The following is a 16,796-nucleotide window of genomic DNA, read 5'->3' as shown; positions in this document are numbered from 1 at the left end:
AGGCTCAAGTGACACTGGAGTATAAAATACTTGAAGAGCATAAGGTGCTCTATTGTGTAAGAGATGAGTGGTGATAATAAATCTGATTATTAATATAGGTGATTTGAAAACAAATATATAGTCATACCATAAGGTTAAGGGGAAAAGAAACTAGGTCCAAATTACATGAGGGCATACAAAAAAGCTGAAAGGAAATATTCGTTGTGATTACTTCTGGAGGGTGTAATTATTACAGACTTCCTTGTACCTGTCTGTATATTCCAAATTCTTTAAAATGAGCACACAATACTTTTGTGATCCTTACCTCGCAGAGTTGCTGAGATTAAATGAGATAACTTTTAACTTATGCCAAGTGTTTCACACAGTACTCCACGTGAATTTTTTTAAAAGTCTCAAAATAAAAGCAGATTAATCTGATATAAAAATAAAATGTAAAAATCTGGGTTTTAACAGAGCACCTGATTAGCTATTCTATCATGACCACAAAAGCATAAGATAGAATCAAAGGTGAGTAATGGGTATTTAGGGTTTTTCTAAATAATGACAAAGAGTTCCATTTCTAATTCAACATATTCATTTTACTATATAGATAGTATGCTTACAAAATTCATAAGCAGCATTTAGAGGTTGAATAAAGAACACTTCAAATGACACAGAATGGACCAAAGAGAGTATTAGAAGGCTAGACTAAGGTGCTCCCATCACTGTGAACTAAACTAGAAAATACCCCACTTCCCACTGCAAAGTATCTGGGTATGATGCTCTCTGGTACCAAGAGATCTTGAAATATCACAGAAAATGGCAGAGAATCATCACTTCCATCCCAAAACTGGGGTTTCTAAAACTTCAAAAGGCGAGTCTAAGGCCCCAACTGTCATTTTTCAAGGACAAGAGTATACTACTGGGAACCACGTTTTCCAATTTAGAATCCATAGGGTTAAGGCCCATAAGATCTTCAGCCATAAAAATAGTAACAAAATTTGAAGATGGTATGCCACGAAACCAATTTCAGCAAACTTAATAATAAAAAATAAAGAAATTAAGCCACACCAATTCCTGACCATGACCCCACAATACATTCTCTCAAGCAGTCTCACACAGAAAGTCGATATCCTTCAAGAAAAGGTTACCAATTAAAAAACTCTTTTCAAAAACTATCAGGGTTACTTCCCTCTAGATTTATTAGACAATGAACCTTAAAACATTATGTTAACAGAAATAAGCTAACCATGGAAAGACAAATACTGTGCTATTTCATTTATGAGGTACCAAGAACAGTCAAATAGATGGAAACAGGAAGTAGAAAGGTAGTTGCCAGGGGCTGAGGGAAGAGGGAAATGGGGAGATCCAGTCTGAGGAGATGAAGCTAGATGGTGGTGATGGTTATATAATAATGTGAACGTACTTAATGCCACTGAACTGTACACTTAAGAATGTTTTATGTTATGTATGTTAACACCATTAAAAAAAAAAAAAAGAAATGGGAAAAAGTACACCCAACTCAACAGAGTTACCATAAGACTCAGTGATTCCACTCCTCGATACATACCCAAGAGAATTAAAAAGTTACCCAAATATTTGTTCATAAATATTTGTATCAGCATTATTTACAACAGCAAGAAGGTGGAAACAACCCAAATGTCTATCAGTAGAGAAATGAAAAATGTGGTATAGCCATACAATGGCATATTAGTCAGCCATAAAAAGGAATGAAGCACTGATACATGCCACAACAAGGATGAACCGCAAAAACATGGGAAGTGAAAAGCAGACAGACACAAGAGTCACATATTGTAGGAGTCCATTTATATGAAATATCCAGTAGAGGCAAATCCATGCAGACAGGAAGCATTTTGGTTGCCAGGGTCAGGGGGGAAGGAAAATAGGAGAGATACTGCTTCCTGGGCATGGAGTTTCCTTTTGGGGTGATTAAGAGGTTTTAGATAGAGATGGTGGTTGCACATGTTGTGAATACACTAAATGCCAATGAATTGTAGACTTAAACATGATGGATTTTGTTCTGTGACTTTTACTACAGTTAAAACAAAAACAAGAACAAAAGCATACCCAACTTGCATTCCACATGAAATATAGCAAATGGATTTCCAAATGGAAAAGTTTTCCCTTAGCCCAAAATAACATACAACTATTATCCATAAATGTTGCTTAGATATTGTCTCCTTGGATGACACACTGAATTCCAGTCTCCCATTTCTCCCAAGATTTCTGACCCTCCTACATCACACTGAAGAAAAGGGGAAACTTCTCACCCAACTCATAAAAAACACTTTCAGATTCGTGATCTCTATTTGTTTGGCCCTTTATGATTTGGCTTTCGCATCATAGTGCCTTACCTTCTTTTCTGAGGATGGTCTAACTGCTGGGGCCCTTAAATACAAACCCATTCTTTGGGTAGAGTCCTGGCCTGGTCATTTGTGTGTACAAGTCCATCATCGGCTGCATACTAAAATGCAAGTTAGAACAAACAGGATCAAAAGATGGACAAACTGCCGCTATGCATGATTAGTATTTCAACTGAACAGATCTACCAATAGTATTATACTCTATTTAGACCATAGGAAACAAGCTAAAACTCTGTATAAGCCACATACATAACCACGAATCCCACGTCACCACATCCTGCTGAATGTGTCTAAATATCATAAAACTTCCTTTTAGGAAAGGACTTAGATTGAATACAGGGAAAAGAATACCGTAACATGATAGACACCAAATCTTTCAGATCTTGCAGTTTCCACGATACCACAGGTGCGACTAGATACAAAAGAGTTGAGTACCAACTATTTGCAAGGTATTTGACAATAAGCCCAGCCTCTGCAAACAACTCTGTGAACTTTAAATACTAGATGTTACTTGGATTATCAGCCTAATTCTCTCAGGAGGACAGCAAGTAAAAATATCAGCCATGAGAGGCCCAAAGAGGTACTGATTAAAGTCAGTATTTTGAGAAGAAACGAAAAATAGCACTACTGAAAAAGCAAAGCCATTAACAGTAAAGAAAGGGTAAAGCAAAGAGCAAATAAAGGTAAAAGAATTATGTAAGGACACTGGAGAGTCCAGAATTAAGAGGCCCATCAACTACAATATTGATACAACTGGAATGACACTCTCCTGACCAAATCTTTTCATGGTAGCTTGTCTTCATATAGTCAATTCTCATTCTATAAATCTCATTTATCAAGGCACTTTAACTTTATAAAATTACAGAATTTTTCTTATATATTTTTTTGTAATCTCTACACCCAAGGTGGGGCTCAAACTCACGACCCCAAGATTAAGAATCACATGCTCTTCCAACTGAGCCAGCCAGGCACCCCTACAAAATTACAGATTTGACAGCAGAATCCATTTCCTGCATTTCGGTTTTGGCCATCAGAATTCTTCCCTTTTTGTCAATCCCTGCCCCTTCTGGCTTCACACCCTTCCCCAAGCATGAAGTATAGAAAAATTAAATTGAAGTACAAGGAATTTTGCTAAGGGTAGGAGAAGCATACATCCAAAAATTATATTTAAATATAATGTTTATAGAAAATGACGTGCCATTTATTACCTCAAGATATTTTTTAAAGGCAGAATCAGAAACTATTGAGATTTCATTCACTCAACCAATTATTACCACGTATTTTATACATATATAATCATATATAATTATATGATTATATTACATAACCATATAATATTCATAAATAACCAGAAGTCAAATGAAAACCTCCCATTAAATAAAAAACAGCCAGAAATACACAGTAAATAAAGACAAACACAGAATACACTTAGGAGAACACAGTTTTGTTTTACGTCATCCTCCACTGATTTTGTCTTATGGTAAAGCTATACCTAAACAATCTGAAATCCTATAGCTTGTAGCTATTACCAAAATAGTGGAATACAGGGGAAAAAAAAAAAGAAAAAAGACAACATGGACTCTCAAAGACAGAAACTATGAGCCTTTACGTAAAAGTGATACAAAAGATTTCAGATGCATGCACTGTAACTGCCTTGGAGCTCAAATTACTGAAGACGTTGGAATTATTTGATATAATTGATTGGGTAAGTGAGGTTCCTATGTAGTTTTTTTTCTTTTCTTTTTTTTTTTTAAGTGTAAGCTTTAGGCCCAACATGGGGCCTGAACTCACCACTCTGAGATCAAGAGTTGCATGATCTACCAACTAAGCTAGCCAAGTGCCCCAGGTTCCTACATAACCCTAATTCATTGATTCAGTTCATAAACTCCAAGCACTTCAGCAATGAAGGCCAAATGCCTTGAGATGAAATAATTTTGCATAATCTTCTTCTGATTATACCAGATAACTCTAACCTTCAATAATTCCCAAGAAACTACTAGAAGATAAACTGATACAGATTTATTTGATCTCAACTCTGAAGCACGTCAATCTAGAAATAACTGCTTTTATTTGTTTCCAGTAGAATAAATACCCACAAAAGCCAGCCATAGAACTCTTCATAATAAGAGCAATTTTGCTTAATGTCACAACCAACTTATGTATATGACCACTTAATTCTATTCAGTGTGAAGGTGAAAAGTTTATTAGTCAAAACAAAAGAGAAAATTAATTCAGCTGACTCCTAAAACCTGAAACTTTGTCTAACTTCCTGGAATTGGAAAACACTGGAAGAAAATACAAACTCAAACCTTTATCTCGGTTACATGAAGCAATCTCTTCATTAGCCTTCAGTAAAATTCTCTATTCCTTTCACAATCTCATGAATCTCATATGAGGTTTAGGAAGTAACTTTGTTAAGCCCTGCAAGAGCTCCCACCAGGCAGCATAATGGTTTAGGGAAGAAGCAAAGGATCTCCAATAGTCCCCCTTATCAGCAGTTTCAGTGACCCTCCGTAGGAAGCAGAGGGTCCTAGCAAGACATCACAATGCCTAAGTCAATCATCTCACTTTCTCTCACCAAAGAGGCATTTTGTCTTCTCATACCATGTCATCACAGCAAGGGTGAGGACAGCACAGTTAAGATATTTTGGGAGAGAATGACCACATTCACATCTCTTTCATTACAGTTCTATTTTATTATTGTTGTTCATCTCTCACTGTGCCTAACTTATAAATTAACACAGGTATGCGGGGATAAGGAAAAAAATAGCACATATAGGGCTTGATACTATCTGCAATTTCAGGCATCCACTGGGCGGGGGGGGGGGGGTCTTAGAATGTTTTTCCCATAGATAACAGGGGAAAGACCCACTGATTTCTGAAAAACATCTTACCTCTAGTAAGAGTGTGTTAAGCCAGGCAGTAACAAAATGTAACTTTCATCCAACCTTCATTAGATTTTCTTCATTTGGCAGAAAATACTCTATGTTTAAAACCCGTAAGACCATGACAGTAACTTGGTGGGTTTGTGGCAACTTCGCTGAGATCATTTTAGCTGAGCTCCGCAATCCTCCATGACTCGTGGATGCCAAGCTTATAAACCCACTCTAATAGCGAACAGCCTCTGCAGGCACAACCCGTACAACGCTGTACTATAAATGTTCAAGGCCTATTTTAGGATTTGACAATTATGTCTATAAACACTTTTCAACTCTAGAGACTCAAGCAAAGCTCAGCTCCAAGAAGAAAGATAATTTTTGCTACTGATGCAATAAAAAAGCTCCAGGGTACGGATTTCTAGACATCGCAGGAAAGGAATTCGGGTTCTAGGAAATCATGTCATTTGGGAAAGGAAAGGCTGTCTGCTCAGATGTGATGGCAGGGAGGAGATTTTGCTTCCTGTTAAAGAGCTCTTATCAAGAAACATCTCATTTTTTAGCTTGAGTCAGAAAACAACTGATGGACATCAGCAGGGTAGAAAAATCTGGTAGGACTGAATATTCGTTTTTCAAGAATTACAGCATGTCATTTCATAAAAGGCTATCTTACAGTTCATTTTAAGAAGTTAGCATCTAAAGATTCATTGAGTCTCCTTTGTTTTTTGGGTTTTTTCCCCCCAGGTTAGGCAGAGGCCTCTAATCACTTCTTAAATATGCAGGAAAACTCCTTCTTAGCCAACCCTATTCTAGATGAAAAGACGCACACTGCTATGTGCTCTAAAGAGCTTTCCCAAAGTAGCCCAATTTTCAAAAAGAGCACCAACAGATTACGTTGAGACAATCAAACAGCACGGAAAAGCCCTCATCTGGTCAAAGGGGTGAGTTTGAAGTTAGCACTCACACGGCTAGTCCCTCTGACTTTGCCTCTATAAGCCAATCTATCAGCACATGTACACACGAGGTTCAGAGAATCTGCATCTTTCCTGGCTGCATTCTTCAGGCAAATCAACTTAAGTAATAAGGGGACTGTGTATTTTTCTTCTTCAAGCTACTGACCTGGTAACCTTGGAAGAAGTTAAGAATTTCCTTAACTCCAGTATTGTAGGCCAGGCCCTGCATTCTGACCACCGTGCCAGGCTGTGGAGGGACACCGCTAAGATTAGCAGCTGTAGGGAAGTAGCCAAGACTATTGGGCGAACCTGGGGGGCTAAAGGGAGAGAAAGCACAGTGAACCAATAGGAATAGACAATGTCCAATATTTACTCTAAAAACATTAGTTACTTAAGGAAACAGACTTTCTCAAGATGATCTTTCTTAGAATTCTCAGTTCTCTCTCCCAAGACGGGTAAGAACACCATAGCTGATCTGTCCCACATCTCCACAAATGTCAAAAGTTGAAAAGTAGAACAGTTAATATAGAGTTAAGTGCAAGGCTTCCCCAGAGATCTAGTTCTGAGATCCTTAGAGGGACAGGAAGGAGAGAATTAAACCTTCACAGTCACTCAACCACAAAGCACCACTTCCAAAGCCCAGCTCATTAATGATTAACTAGTTACCAGAATAGTAAGGGAGGAAAAGGCATGAATTCAAAGGACTTCTAGGAACCATAGCCACAGTGACCAAAAGTATCCAAAGTTATTGCTCCAAAGAACAGACTATTCAACCCATATATACAAGCAATTGTACAGCACAAAACACAAAGTACTATAGCACTCATAAGTTAGTTCTTCCAACCTGACTGGGAAAAAAAGGTAGTGAAGCGGGTAAATTGGAAGGGATACATAGCAAATTAAATCCACCACCATTAACACAAGGGGAAAATTGTGATGCTTGTGTCCTCTTGTGTATCTGCAGCAATTACCTCCGAGAAGAACAAGCCAAGTGAATACATCATCATTCTTCATGTGGCAACTCCAGTGATTACCATGTTATGAAATTAGTTTCACTCTGTCCCCCACCCAATCTCTTTTCCATCACAATTAGTGGCCAAATACCCATAATTGAAAATATATAGGGGAAATTTTTTTTAAGGACCGTATTAGCTTAAAGAACAATAAAGACCCACAGCTATACATTATTAAATCTTATAAATCTAGGTAATTATCCAATTTCAAAGACCAGTAAACACATAATGGAAGGGGCTAAAAATCTTTGAGACTGTTTATCCTACATAATCCTAACTGATGGGTTAATAGGAATGGTGTCAGATGTGCATATAGTTCCAGATACTGTTTTCTTTCTTTTTTTCTTTTAGCACAGTAACTTTGAGCAAGTCACTTAATTTCTCTGAACTTCAATTTTATCATTTGCAAAATGGGGATAACAGCACCTTCTTAGTGTCACAGATTGTTCTTCAGATTCAATGATATACCAAATTACTCCATAAATCCATAAATGAAGTAATTTATGTTACCTCATTCCTGTTATTTCCATAACCATCATTCTATTTTACCATTTTTTAAAGATCAGAACCTGAAAATATTACTTGACATCAAGCTGCCCTTAACCTTTTAAGTCTACAAAGCAGTGATCTTCAACTTGTTTGCATATTAGAGTCACCTGTGAGATATTTACAACTCTGTATGAGGGCACCACCCAGGCGCCCCAAGAATTTTCTAACAACCTAAATGAAGTCTTTCAGATTATTGAAATAAGAAATAGTCAATCTATGTGCAACTAGGAGAGCAGAGACAGATGGAATGCTGAACTTTACACCTGAGTAGAAATTTAGCCATCACTCGGACACACCACCTCATTTTTACAGAGGTAGAAACAGAAACTAGGAGTTAAATAACTTCCCAAAAGTCACACAACCAGTTAGCTTTTCACCAAACCAGAAGAACCACTCACATTTTCAACCACCATTCACTCATTCAAAGACCATATTTTGCTTATGTCAAATGCCTGATAGATACTAAGTCTATTTCTCAAGAACCACCAAGCCTTCTCTGTGTATTTAATTAAGTTTTCCACTCTATGATAATCAGATTGTTTCCACAGTATACAACTTACTTCCATGACTGTCCTGGCACATTCTAGTCCTTTGGCTAAAGATCTCCTATAAGTTAAATCTAGGTGTCTAGTGCATTCAAAATATAAATAAGACAAAATAGAAAAATAAAAGTTATCCAACTGGAAATGTAAGGTTTTAAGTGACAATTATGCTCAGCATTTATAAGGTAGCACCTATTCTCATGAAGCCTAAACTTGGAATCATATCTTTGTTTTTTTGCACTAGGATTCCTGCTATCCACAAGGCATCTTAAGGAAAATTAAAACAATTGTCTATCTACTTGACAGGATAGGAGAATAAGAATTTTTTTTTTAAGATTTTATTTATTTATTTGACAGAGAGAGACAGCCAGCAAGAGAGGGAACACAAGCAGGGGGAGTGGGAGAGGAAGAAGCAGGCTTCCAGCAGAGGAGCCTGATGTGGGGCCCGATCCCAGAACGCAAGGATCACGCCCTGAGCCGAAGGCAGATGCTTAACGACTGAGCCACCCAGGTGCCCCAAGAATTTTCTAACAACCTAAATGCGGAAGTCTTTCAGATTATTGAAATAAGAATCAACAAAAATAATTTTTAAAATAAAAATGACAAGATGTAGACAAGGTAAACCCCTATTTATAGAAAATAAAGAATTTACTTAAAAAAAAAAAGCTAAAATCAAAAAACCAGTTGAGTAAGGTATAAAATACAAGATCAATACATAAAATAGATCAATTTCATTTCCATACACTACAGTGAAAACACAAATGACATTAATTAAGAAAGCAATTTCATTCACAATAGCATCAAAAAAAAACATTTAGGAAAAATATTAACATAAGAACAGCTAGACTTGCACACTGAAAACTAAACGACATTGCTTAAAAATAAAAGATAATCTAAATATAAGACAGCCCATGTTCATAAACAGAAGACTTAATATTGTTAAAATGACAATACTGTCTAAGTTCACCTAAAGATTCAATTCAATAGCTATCAAAATTCCAACTGGTTTTTTACAGGAATCAAAAAAACTGAACCTAGGGGGGCCTGGGTGGCACAGCGGTGAAGCGTCTGCTTTCAGCTCAGGGCGTGATCCTGGCATTCTGGGATCGAGCCCCGCATCAGGCTCCTCGCTGGGAGCCTGCTTCTTCCTCTCCCACTCCCCCTGCTTGTGTTCCCTCTCTAGTTGGCTGTCTCTCTCTCTGTCAAATAAATAAATAAAATCTTTAAAAACAAAAAACAAAAAGCTGAACCTAAAACATTCAAGGAAATGCAAAGGACTCAGAAGAGCCGCACTCCCTTGAGAAAGAACAAAGCAGGAGCTACATTTGCTAAATTCAGAACTTACTATAAAACTACAGTAATCAAGATGATGTGGTACTTCCACAAGGGTAGGCAACGATCAATGGAACAGAACTGAGTAGCCAGAAATAAACCCTTACATTTATGGTTCATTTGAGTTGTGACAAGAGTTCTAGGACAATTCGATGAGGAAAGAATACAAAAGCAAACCTTGGAGATATTGTGGGTTTGTTTACAGACCACTGCAATAAAGTGAGTATCACAATACAGCCAGTCGAATGAGAATTCTGGTTTCCCAGTGCACATACACGTTTTGTCTAGACTATACTGTAATCTCTTAAGTGTGCAACAGCTTTAGGCTGAAAAACAGCATATATACCTGAAGAATACTTTACTGCTAAAAAATGCTAAGTACCACTTGAACTTTCAGCTAGTTAAAATTACTGATCACAGAACAAAATAATAAAAAACTATGAAATATTTCAAAAATTCCCAAAAATGTGATAGAGAAATTAAGTGAGTAAATGCTGTGAAAAAGATGGTGCAGGATTGGCCATAAGTCTGCAATTTGTAAAACAAAAACAAAAACAAACAAACAAACAAAAACCCTACAAAGTGCAGTAAAGCAAAGCACAATAAAACAAGGTATGCTTGCTGTCTTTCCAAAAAATAGTGCTGGAATAATGTAATATCAGCAGGCAAAAGAATGAATTTAGACTTCTATCTCACACTACATAAAAAAATTAATCCAAGTTGAATAAGATACCTAAATATAAGAACTAAAATTACAAAACTCTTACAAGAATATCTAGTAAATCTCCACAACCTTAGGTTATATATTACAACAGAACTCTAAGTGAGAAAATGAGACACTGATAAACTACACTTCATCAAAATTTGAAACTTCTGTGCTTTGAAGGCCACCACCAAGAAAATGAAGATAACTCACAGAATGGGATCATCTCATAAGGTCTCTCATCTAAAATATATAAAGAAATCTGACAACTGAAAAGTAAGAAAACTAATCCAGGGGCACCAGGGTGGCTCAGTCAGTTACGTGTCTGCCTTGGGCTCGGGTCATGGTCCCAGGGTCCTGGGACAGAGCCTGATCAAAGTCTATGCGTTACCAACTGAGCCACCCAGGTGCCCCTAGAAATTTTTCTGAAGGTCATCTTCTTGCTCAATTCAAAGTACAAAATAACAGTAAAACTGAGACTCTTAGATGTTTAGAGGAAAAACTTTTTTTTTTTTTTTTTAAGATTTTATTCGAGAGAGAGCACAGGCATGAGAAAGCACCAGTGGGGGCGGGGAGGCCAGAGGGAGAGGGAGACGCAGACTCCATGTTCACCAGGGAGCCCAACCCGGGGGCTGCATCCCAGGAGCTAGGATAATGACCTAAAGACAGACGCTTAACTGACTGAGCCACCCAGGCACCCCTAGAAGAAAAACATTTTTTTTTTTAAAGATTTATTTATTTGACAGAGAGAGAGACAGCCAGCGAGAGAGGGAACACAGGCAGATGGGGTGGGAGAGGAAGAAGCAGGCTCATAGCGGAGGAGCCTGATGTGGGGCTCGATCCCAGAACGCCGGGATCACGCCCTGAGCTGAAGGCAGACGCCTAACAACTGAGCCACCCAGGCACCCCAGAAAAACATTTTTTAAAAGTAATATTTGAGGGGTGCCCGGCTGTCAGTAGAGCATGTGACTCTTGATCTTAGGGTCATAAGCTGGAGCCCCACATGGGCCACTGATTTTACTTAAAAAAAATTTTTTTAAATGAAAAATATAAAGTGGCATTGCACTCTGATTGTGGGTATCTTGTGCTCTTCAGCAAAGAAACAGAAGACAATTTCCAAAGAGGGATATTCACATAAGTTATTATTAAGATTTTATTTTTAAGTAATCACTGCACCCAACATGGGGCTCGAACCTACAACCCGAGATCAAGAGTCACATGCTCCACCGACTGAGCCAGCCAGGTGCCCCCAAAAGTTATTATTTTTTAAGGTATTTTTGGGTTACTGTTTTTTAAGTGCACTTTTGTCTTGTTGTTGAATGGGAACAGAGTACAACTCTATTGGGAGGTACAAATTTAGTAGTGTAACTCCACTACACTCTTCCCCCCCCCCAGGCAAATGAGAAATCCTCTCTAGAAGCAACCCTGTTCCAGCAGGGTTATTACTGGCTATCTTTCTAGTTTATTAGTTATTTTGAACTTAAATGGAAAATGCTTCCTATTAAAGGCATTTTGCTTTTGCTGGGAAAAACAAAAAGGTGATTTATTTATTAAAAGATTTTATTTATTTATTTATTTGTCAGAGAGACACAGAGAGAGCGTAAGCATGGGGAGCTGCAGGTTAAGGGAGAAGCATCCTTTCTGCTGAGCAGGGAGCCCGATGTGGGACTCGATCCCCGGACCCTGGGATCATAACCTGAGCTGAAGGCAGACGCTTAACCGACTGAACCACCTGGGCATCCCCCCCTGCTTTTTAAAGATTTTATTTATTAAAAAGGTAGTCTGAAAGACCTATTAACTTGGGGCAACCGGCTGGCTCAGTTGGTGAAGGCATGTGACTCGATCTTGGGGTTGTGAGTTTGAGCCCCACGGTGGGTGTAGAGATTACTTAAAAATAAAAATCCTTGGGGCACCTGGGTGGCACAGCGGTTAAGCGTCTGCCTTCGGCTCAGGGCGTGATCCTGGCGTTATGGGATCGAGCCCCACATCAGGCTCCTCTGCTATGAGCCTGCTTCTTCCTCTCCCACTCCCCCTGCTTGTGTTCCCTCTCTCGCTGGCTGTCCCTATCTCTGTCGAATAAATAAAATCTTAAAAAAAAAAAAATCCTTAAAATAAATAAGTAAAAGACCTCATAAGGAAATCAAAATCAAAAGTCATTAATCTAAAGTGTTGAATAAAATTCATAGACAAATGTCAATTCTTCCTTTAGGCCTCCTTTCATGTCATCTCTTAAAGATATATACGAAGGAAATGCTTAAGGCAATAAAGGTAAAAGAGGGTTATTTTGTCAACACTGACACATGTGTTTTTATTAAGTTCTCCTGCTTTGAAGTCATGAGTGCTTTGAGAATAAGGTGCTTTAAAGATACACTTGACACACAAATAGTAGCAGGTGAAAGAAATGACCTCTAGGAGCGCCTGGGTGGCACAGCGGTTAAGCGTCTGCCTTCGGCTCAGGGCGTGATCCCCGCGTTGTGGGATCGAGCCCCGCATCAGGCTCCTCCTGCTATGAGCCTGCTTCTTCCTCTCCCACTCCCCCTGCTTGTGTTCCCTCTCTCGCTGGCTGTCTCTATCTCTGTCAAATAAATAAATAAAATCTTTAAAAAAAAAAAAAAAAAAAAAAAAAAAAAAGAAATGACCTCTAGGTTTTGTACTTTAAAATGTTCTGGGTGAGGAGCGGCGCTTGGCTGGCTCAGTGGGTAGAGTGTGCAGCCTACTTAAAAGAAAAAAAATATTTTTAAAAAATTCTGGGGATAAGAGTATAGCGGGGTAAACTGAAATACATGAAACAAGATTGGCAAAATATTGCTATCGTCACAAGCAGGGAAAAGATAACCTCTTGACTTTGAAAATTCTTAAGTTTCTTAAAAGTTACACCTGAAAATAACATGATGCAAATATTTTAAGAAAAAATTCTTAGAAAAACAAAATTGTATCAGGTGTTTTGAGTCATTATTTTTCCTTGATGTTCACTGCACTATAATTTTCTGCCATGCTAAAAAGAATGTTAAGCATATTTGCATTTTAAATCCCTGGACTGCTCATTACATGAATAAAGTCTTCAGACTAGCAGGGGAATACTTCTTCCATGAAAGCTATACTGAATTCTCACTGACAGAGTCAACTGCCCACAGCAGTTCGTGTTTATGTGATTTAGAACTGTCATCTAAACTGAAAAACCTTAGTTGTAATCATTCCCACCAACAAAAATTACCTGGCACTTCTCCATTATTACAACACTGCTTGATACTGTATTACTACAATATTCTGGTGTCACGTCATTGTACGCTGAATTCCAGTTTGCATGGGTAGTAATAAATATTTAAATTTTTTTAAAAAATTATTTTCATAACCAAGAAAAATATAACCCCATACTAAAGATGTATTTTATCCTTTTCTCTAGTCCTATTAGAAAACATTCACCAAATAAATCAGAAAGTAAAATGGCTGCCAAATGTTACTATCAGGAGAAACTTGGTAAAATGTGTAGGAGATCTCTCCCCACTATTTGTTACTATTGCATCTGAATGAAATTACACTTCTCTTGAAAGCTAGGCATTGAAAATACTACAAAGCATAGGCATCTTTCAGAGGGTTGGTATTTTTTTGGTTCAAATGCAAAGAATTTCAGAATAGAATAGAGTAATGCTATATAACAAACCAAACAGTGCAGAATGCCTCAGTATTACTTAATAAACATATTCATTGTTTAGGGAGAAATAAGATGATTGCATAATAAACAGTTATCCCAAGAAAGAACAAATCTTTCATATGGGGCACCCAAATGAAGCACACTCAAAAATAAAATATCCCTTGCCCTCTTTCTTGGTTCAGGTGATGTTACTTATTCAGTGTCCTACAAAAGGTAAGGTGATACATATAAAGACATTTACGTTAATCTGGCTTTCCTTAAATTAGATGGCATAGAATTGAAGAATCAGCATGTTTCTCACATGCGCTACAGCTGTGATGTAAAGGAGAATATGCTTTCTTAAGAAAAATGAAAGGTGAAAGTAAAAGGTAGGACTCTCCTTTTGGAGAGAAACGGTGTGATGTAATGGAGTTCTGAGTGATAAGCAGGATGGGCAAAAATGCATTGGCCCTTCTAATTCCTTTATATCCTTGGCTAAGCTCTAGGATACTGGGTAACTGAAGCTGTCCTCCAAAATGGAGGGAAATGTCCACAAGCAGAAAATAAACCACATATCCTTTTTTCACTTACTCTTCAAGATGTTATTGTCACAGCCACACATTTAGACTGCTAAAACCTTCTTAAATAAAAATGGTTGATGTTTTCTCCTTAAATGTTCCTCAAGTAACCCAAATCCTTACGATGAAAGATGCTGTATCTCAGAGCCATAGCCACTGGAGAGTTTATCTTCAAATTTTTAAATAGATCAAATTAGAGGTAAAATAAGGACAAATGCCCTCTACCTGAAGAAGACCTCTGATGTCACTGACTTAGCACAGGGTCACAGTCACATTCTGTCAGCCACTCTATACTAGAAAGAGTCTATGTTTTATTAATCCTCATGTTCCCAACAGATCTCACAGAGGTACTAAATAATAGTTTGCTTAGTTAAATGGAAAGTTAAAAACAGTTAAAACTGGGGCGCCTGGCTGGCTCAGTCAGCAGAGCATGTGACTCTGATGGATTTGAACCCCATGTTGGGGATAGAGATTACTTTAAAAAATAAAATCTTAAAAAAAAAAAAAAGTTAAAGCCAATCACTTCTTTTCGAGGGACACGCTTAAAAAAAGAAGAAAACTGCAAAACAGGGGCGCCTGGGTAACTCAGTCAGTTAAGTGGTGGCCTTCAGCTCAGCTCGTAATCTTGGGGTCCTGGGATGGAGCCCTGTATTGTAGGGCTCTACACTCAGCAGGGAGTCTATGTCTCCCTTTCCCTCTGCCCTCCTCCCACTCGTGCTCTCTCAAAATCTTTTCTAAAAAAACTGCAAAATACATTAGCATCTTAACCTCTTAAAGTAATGAACACATTGAATTAATCTCAAGTCGAACTGACATATTTCATAAAAAAGGAGGGAATTATAAAAACTTTAATTTAAAAAGAAACAAAAACTCCAAGAGTGTCTGATTAATATCCTTTTTTAGCCCCACAGACACTCTCTTAAGCCTTCCCCATTTGTGAGGGAATATGGTCAAAATATACTTGAAAACTTACACAGCGATTTTTCAATATCCTCAAATGCCTTTTAGTCATGTAGGATTAGAAATTAGTGGTATTCTGCCAAAACTGTAAATTATTTTATGGTTTGGAATTTGTTCTTTATTCTAGATTTTGCAGTATAAATAAGAGGACATTTCCATGTTTAAACACTTTGTGCGGGTAGTTTCACTACAATTAGGGAAATGTTAATTAAAATAATGGACTATGTTAGGGGATTTGAAAGTATTAATTTTAATTAATTAATTTTTTAAAGATTTTATTTATTTATTTGACAGAGAGAGAGACAGCCAGCGAGAGAGGGAACACAAGCAGGGGGAGTGGGAGAGGAAGAAGCAGGCTCCCTGCCAGCAGAGCAGGGAGCCTGATGTGGGGCTCGATCCCAGGACCCCGGGATCACGCCCTGAGCCGAAGGCAGACGCCCAATGACTGAGCCACCCAGGAGCCCCTAATTTTAATTTAATATACATGACTTTCAATTAAAAATTTCATTCCTGGGGCACCTGGGTGGCTCAGGTGGATAAGCATCCAACTCTTTTTTTTTTTTTTTTTTTNACTTTTTTTTTTTTTTTTTTTTTTTAAGATTTTATTTGACAGAGACAGCAAGAGAGGGAACAGAAGCAGGGGGAGTGGGAGAGGGAGAAGCAGGCTCCCAGCAGAGCAGGGAGCTCAGTGCGGGGCTCGATCCCAGGACCCTGGGATCATGACCTGAGCTGAGGGCAGACACTTAACGGCTAAGCCACCCAGGCACCCCAGCATCCAACTCTTGACTTTGACTCAGGTCATGATCTCAGGGTCGTGAAACTGAGAGCCACACACTGGGCACCATAGTCAGTGGGGACTCTGCTTCTCCCTTTCCCCCTGTCCCTCCCCTGACTTGCATGCTCTAAAGATTAGTATTTTTTAAAAAAATTCAATTTCTATGAAATTGTCCTACAGAAATGTAAGTATTTAAAGATCAATATGAGCTTTGTTTAACAGAGAAACATTTTTTTAAATTAGAGATCTAAAAATAAAGGAACTGTTAAATTCTGATGTATTTTTACCCTTGTGACATCATATGAAGTTACAAGAATGAGGTAAATATATACATATTCCTTAGGGAAGATGTCAAAGACCTAGCGGCAAGTTTAAAAAAAAAAAAAAAAGGGACAAGTGAGGAGTACATGTTAAGTATGCCACATTATTTAGAAGTACACACATATGTCTTTATTACCAAACCAATAATAGTGACTGCTTCTAGACTTAGAGGTGTATAAAATGGGAGCCTACTTTTACTC

At 37.9% G+C, this 16,796-nt stretch overlaps 1 protein-coding gene across 5 annotated transcripts in view; it reads right to left on the bottom strand.

Moving 5' to 3' along the window:
• The window catches only part of ESRP1 (epithelial splicing regulatory protein 1), a 57,023-nt gene that overhangs the window by 6,530 nt on the left and 33,697 nt on the right, over positions 1 to 16,796 (bottom strand). For 2 of the 5 annotated variants that reach the window (XM_019807330.2, XM_002926583.4), the window contains exons 14-15: positions 6,359 to 6,509; positions 2,355 to 2,464 (exon numbers count right to left, since the gene is read on the bottom strand). The exons of 1 other annotated variant lie outside the window; for it this stretch is intronic. In XM_019807330.2, the coding sequence (XP_019662889.1) occupies positions 2,390 to 2,464; positions 6,359 to 6,509 (226 nt within the window). In that variant the 3' untranslated portion in view covers positions 2,355 to 2,389. The remainder of the gene's footprint in view (positions 1 to 2,354; positions 2,465 to 6,358; positions 6,510 to 16,796) is intronic. 2 more of the 5 variants (XM_019807327.2, XM_019807328.2) reach the window with 2 other exon arrangements.

Source organism: Ailuropoda melanoleuca, chromosome 9 (genome assembly GCF_002007445.2).
Source record: "Ailuropoda melanoleuca isolate Jingjing chromosome 9, ASM200744v2, whole genome shotgun sequence".
NCBI classification, from domain to species: Eukaryota; Metazoa; Chordata; class Mammalia; order Carnivora; family Ursidae; genus Ailuropoda; species Ailuropoda melanoleuca.
This window is presented reverse-complemented; position numbering and strand designations above follow the sequence as displayed.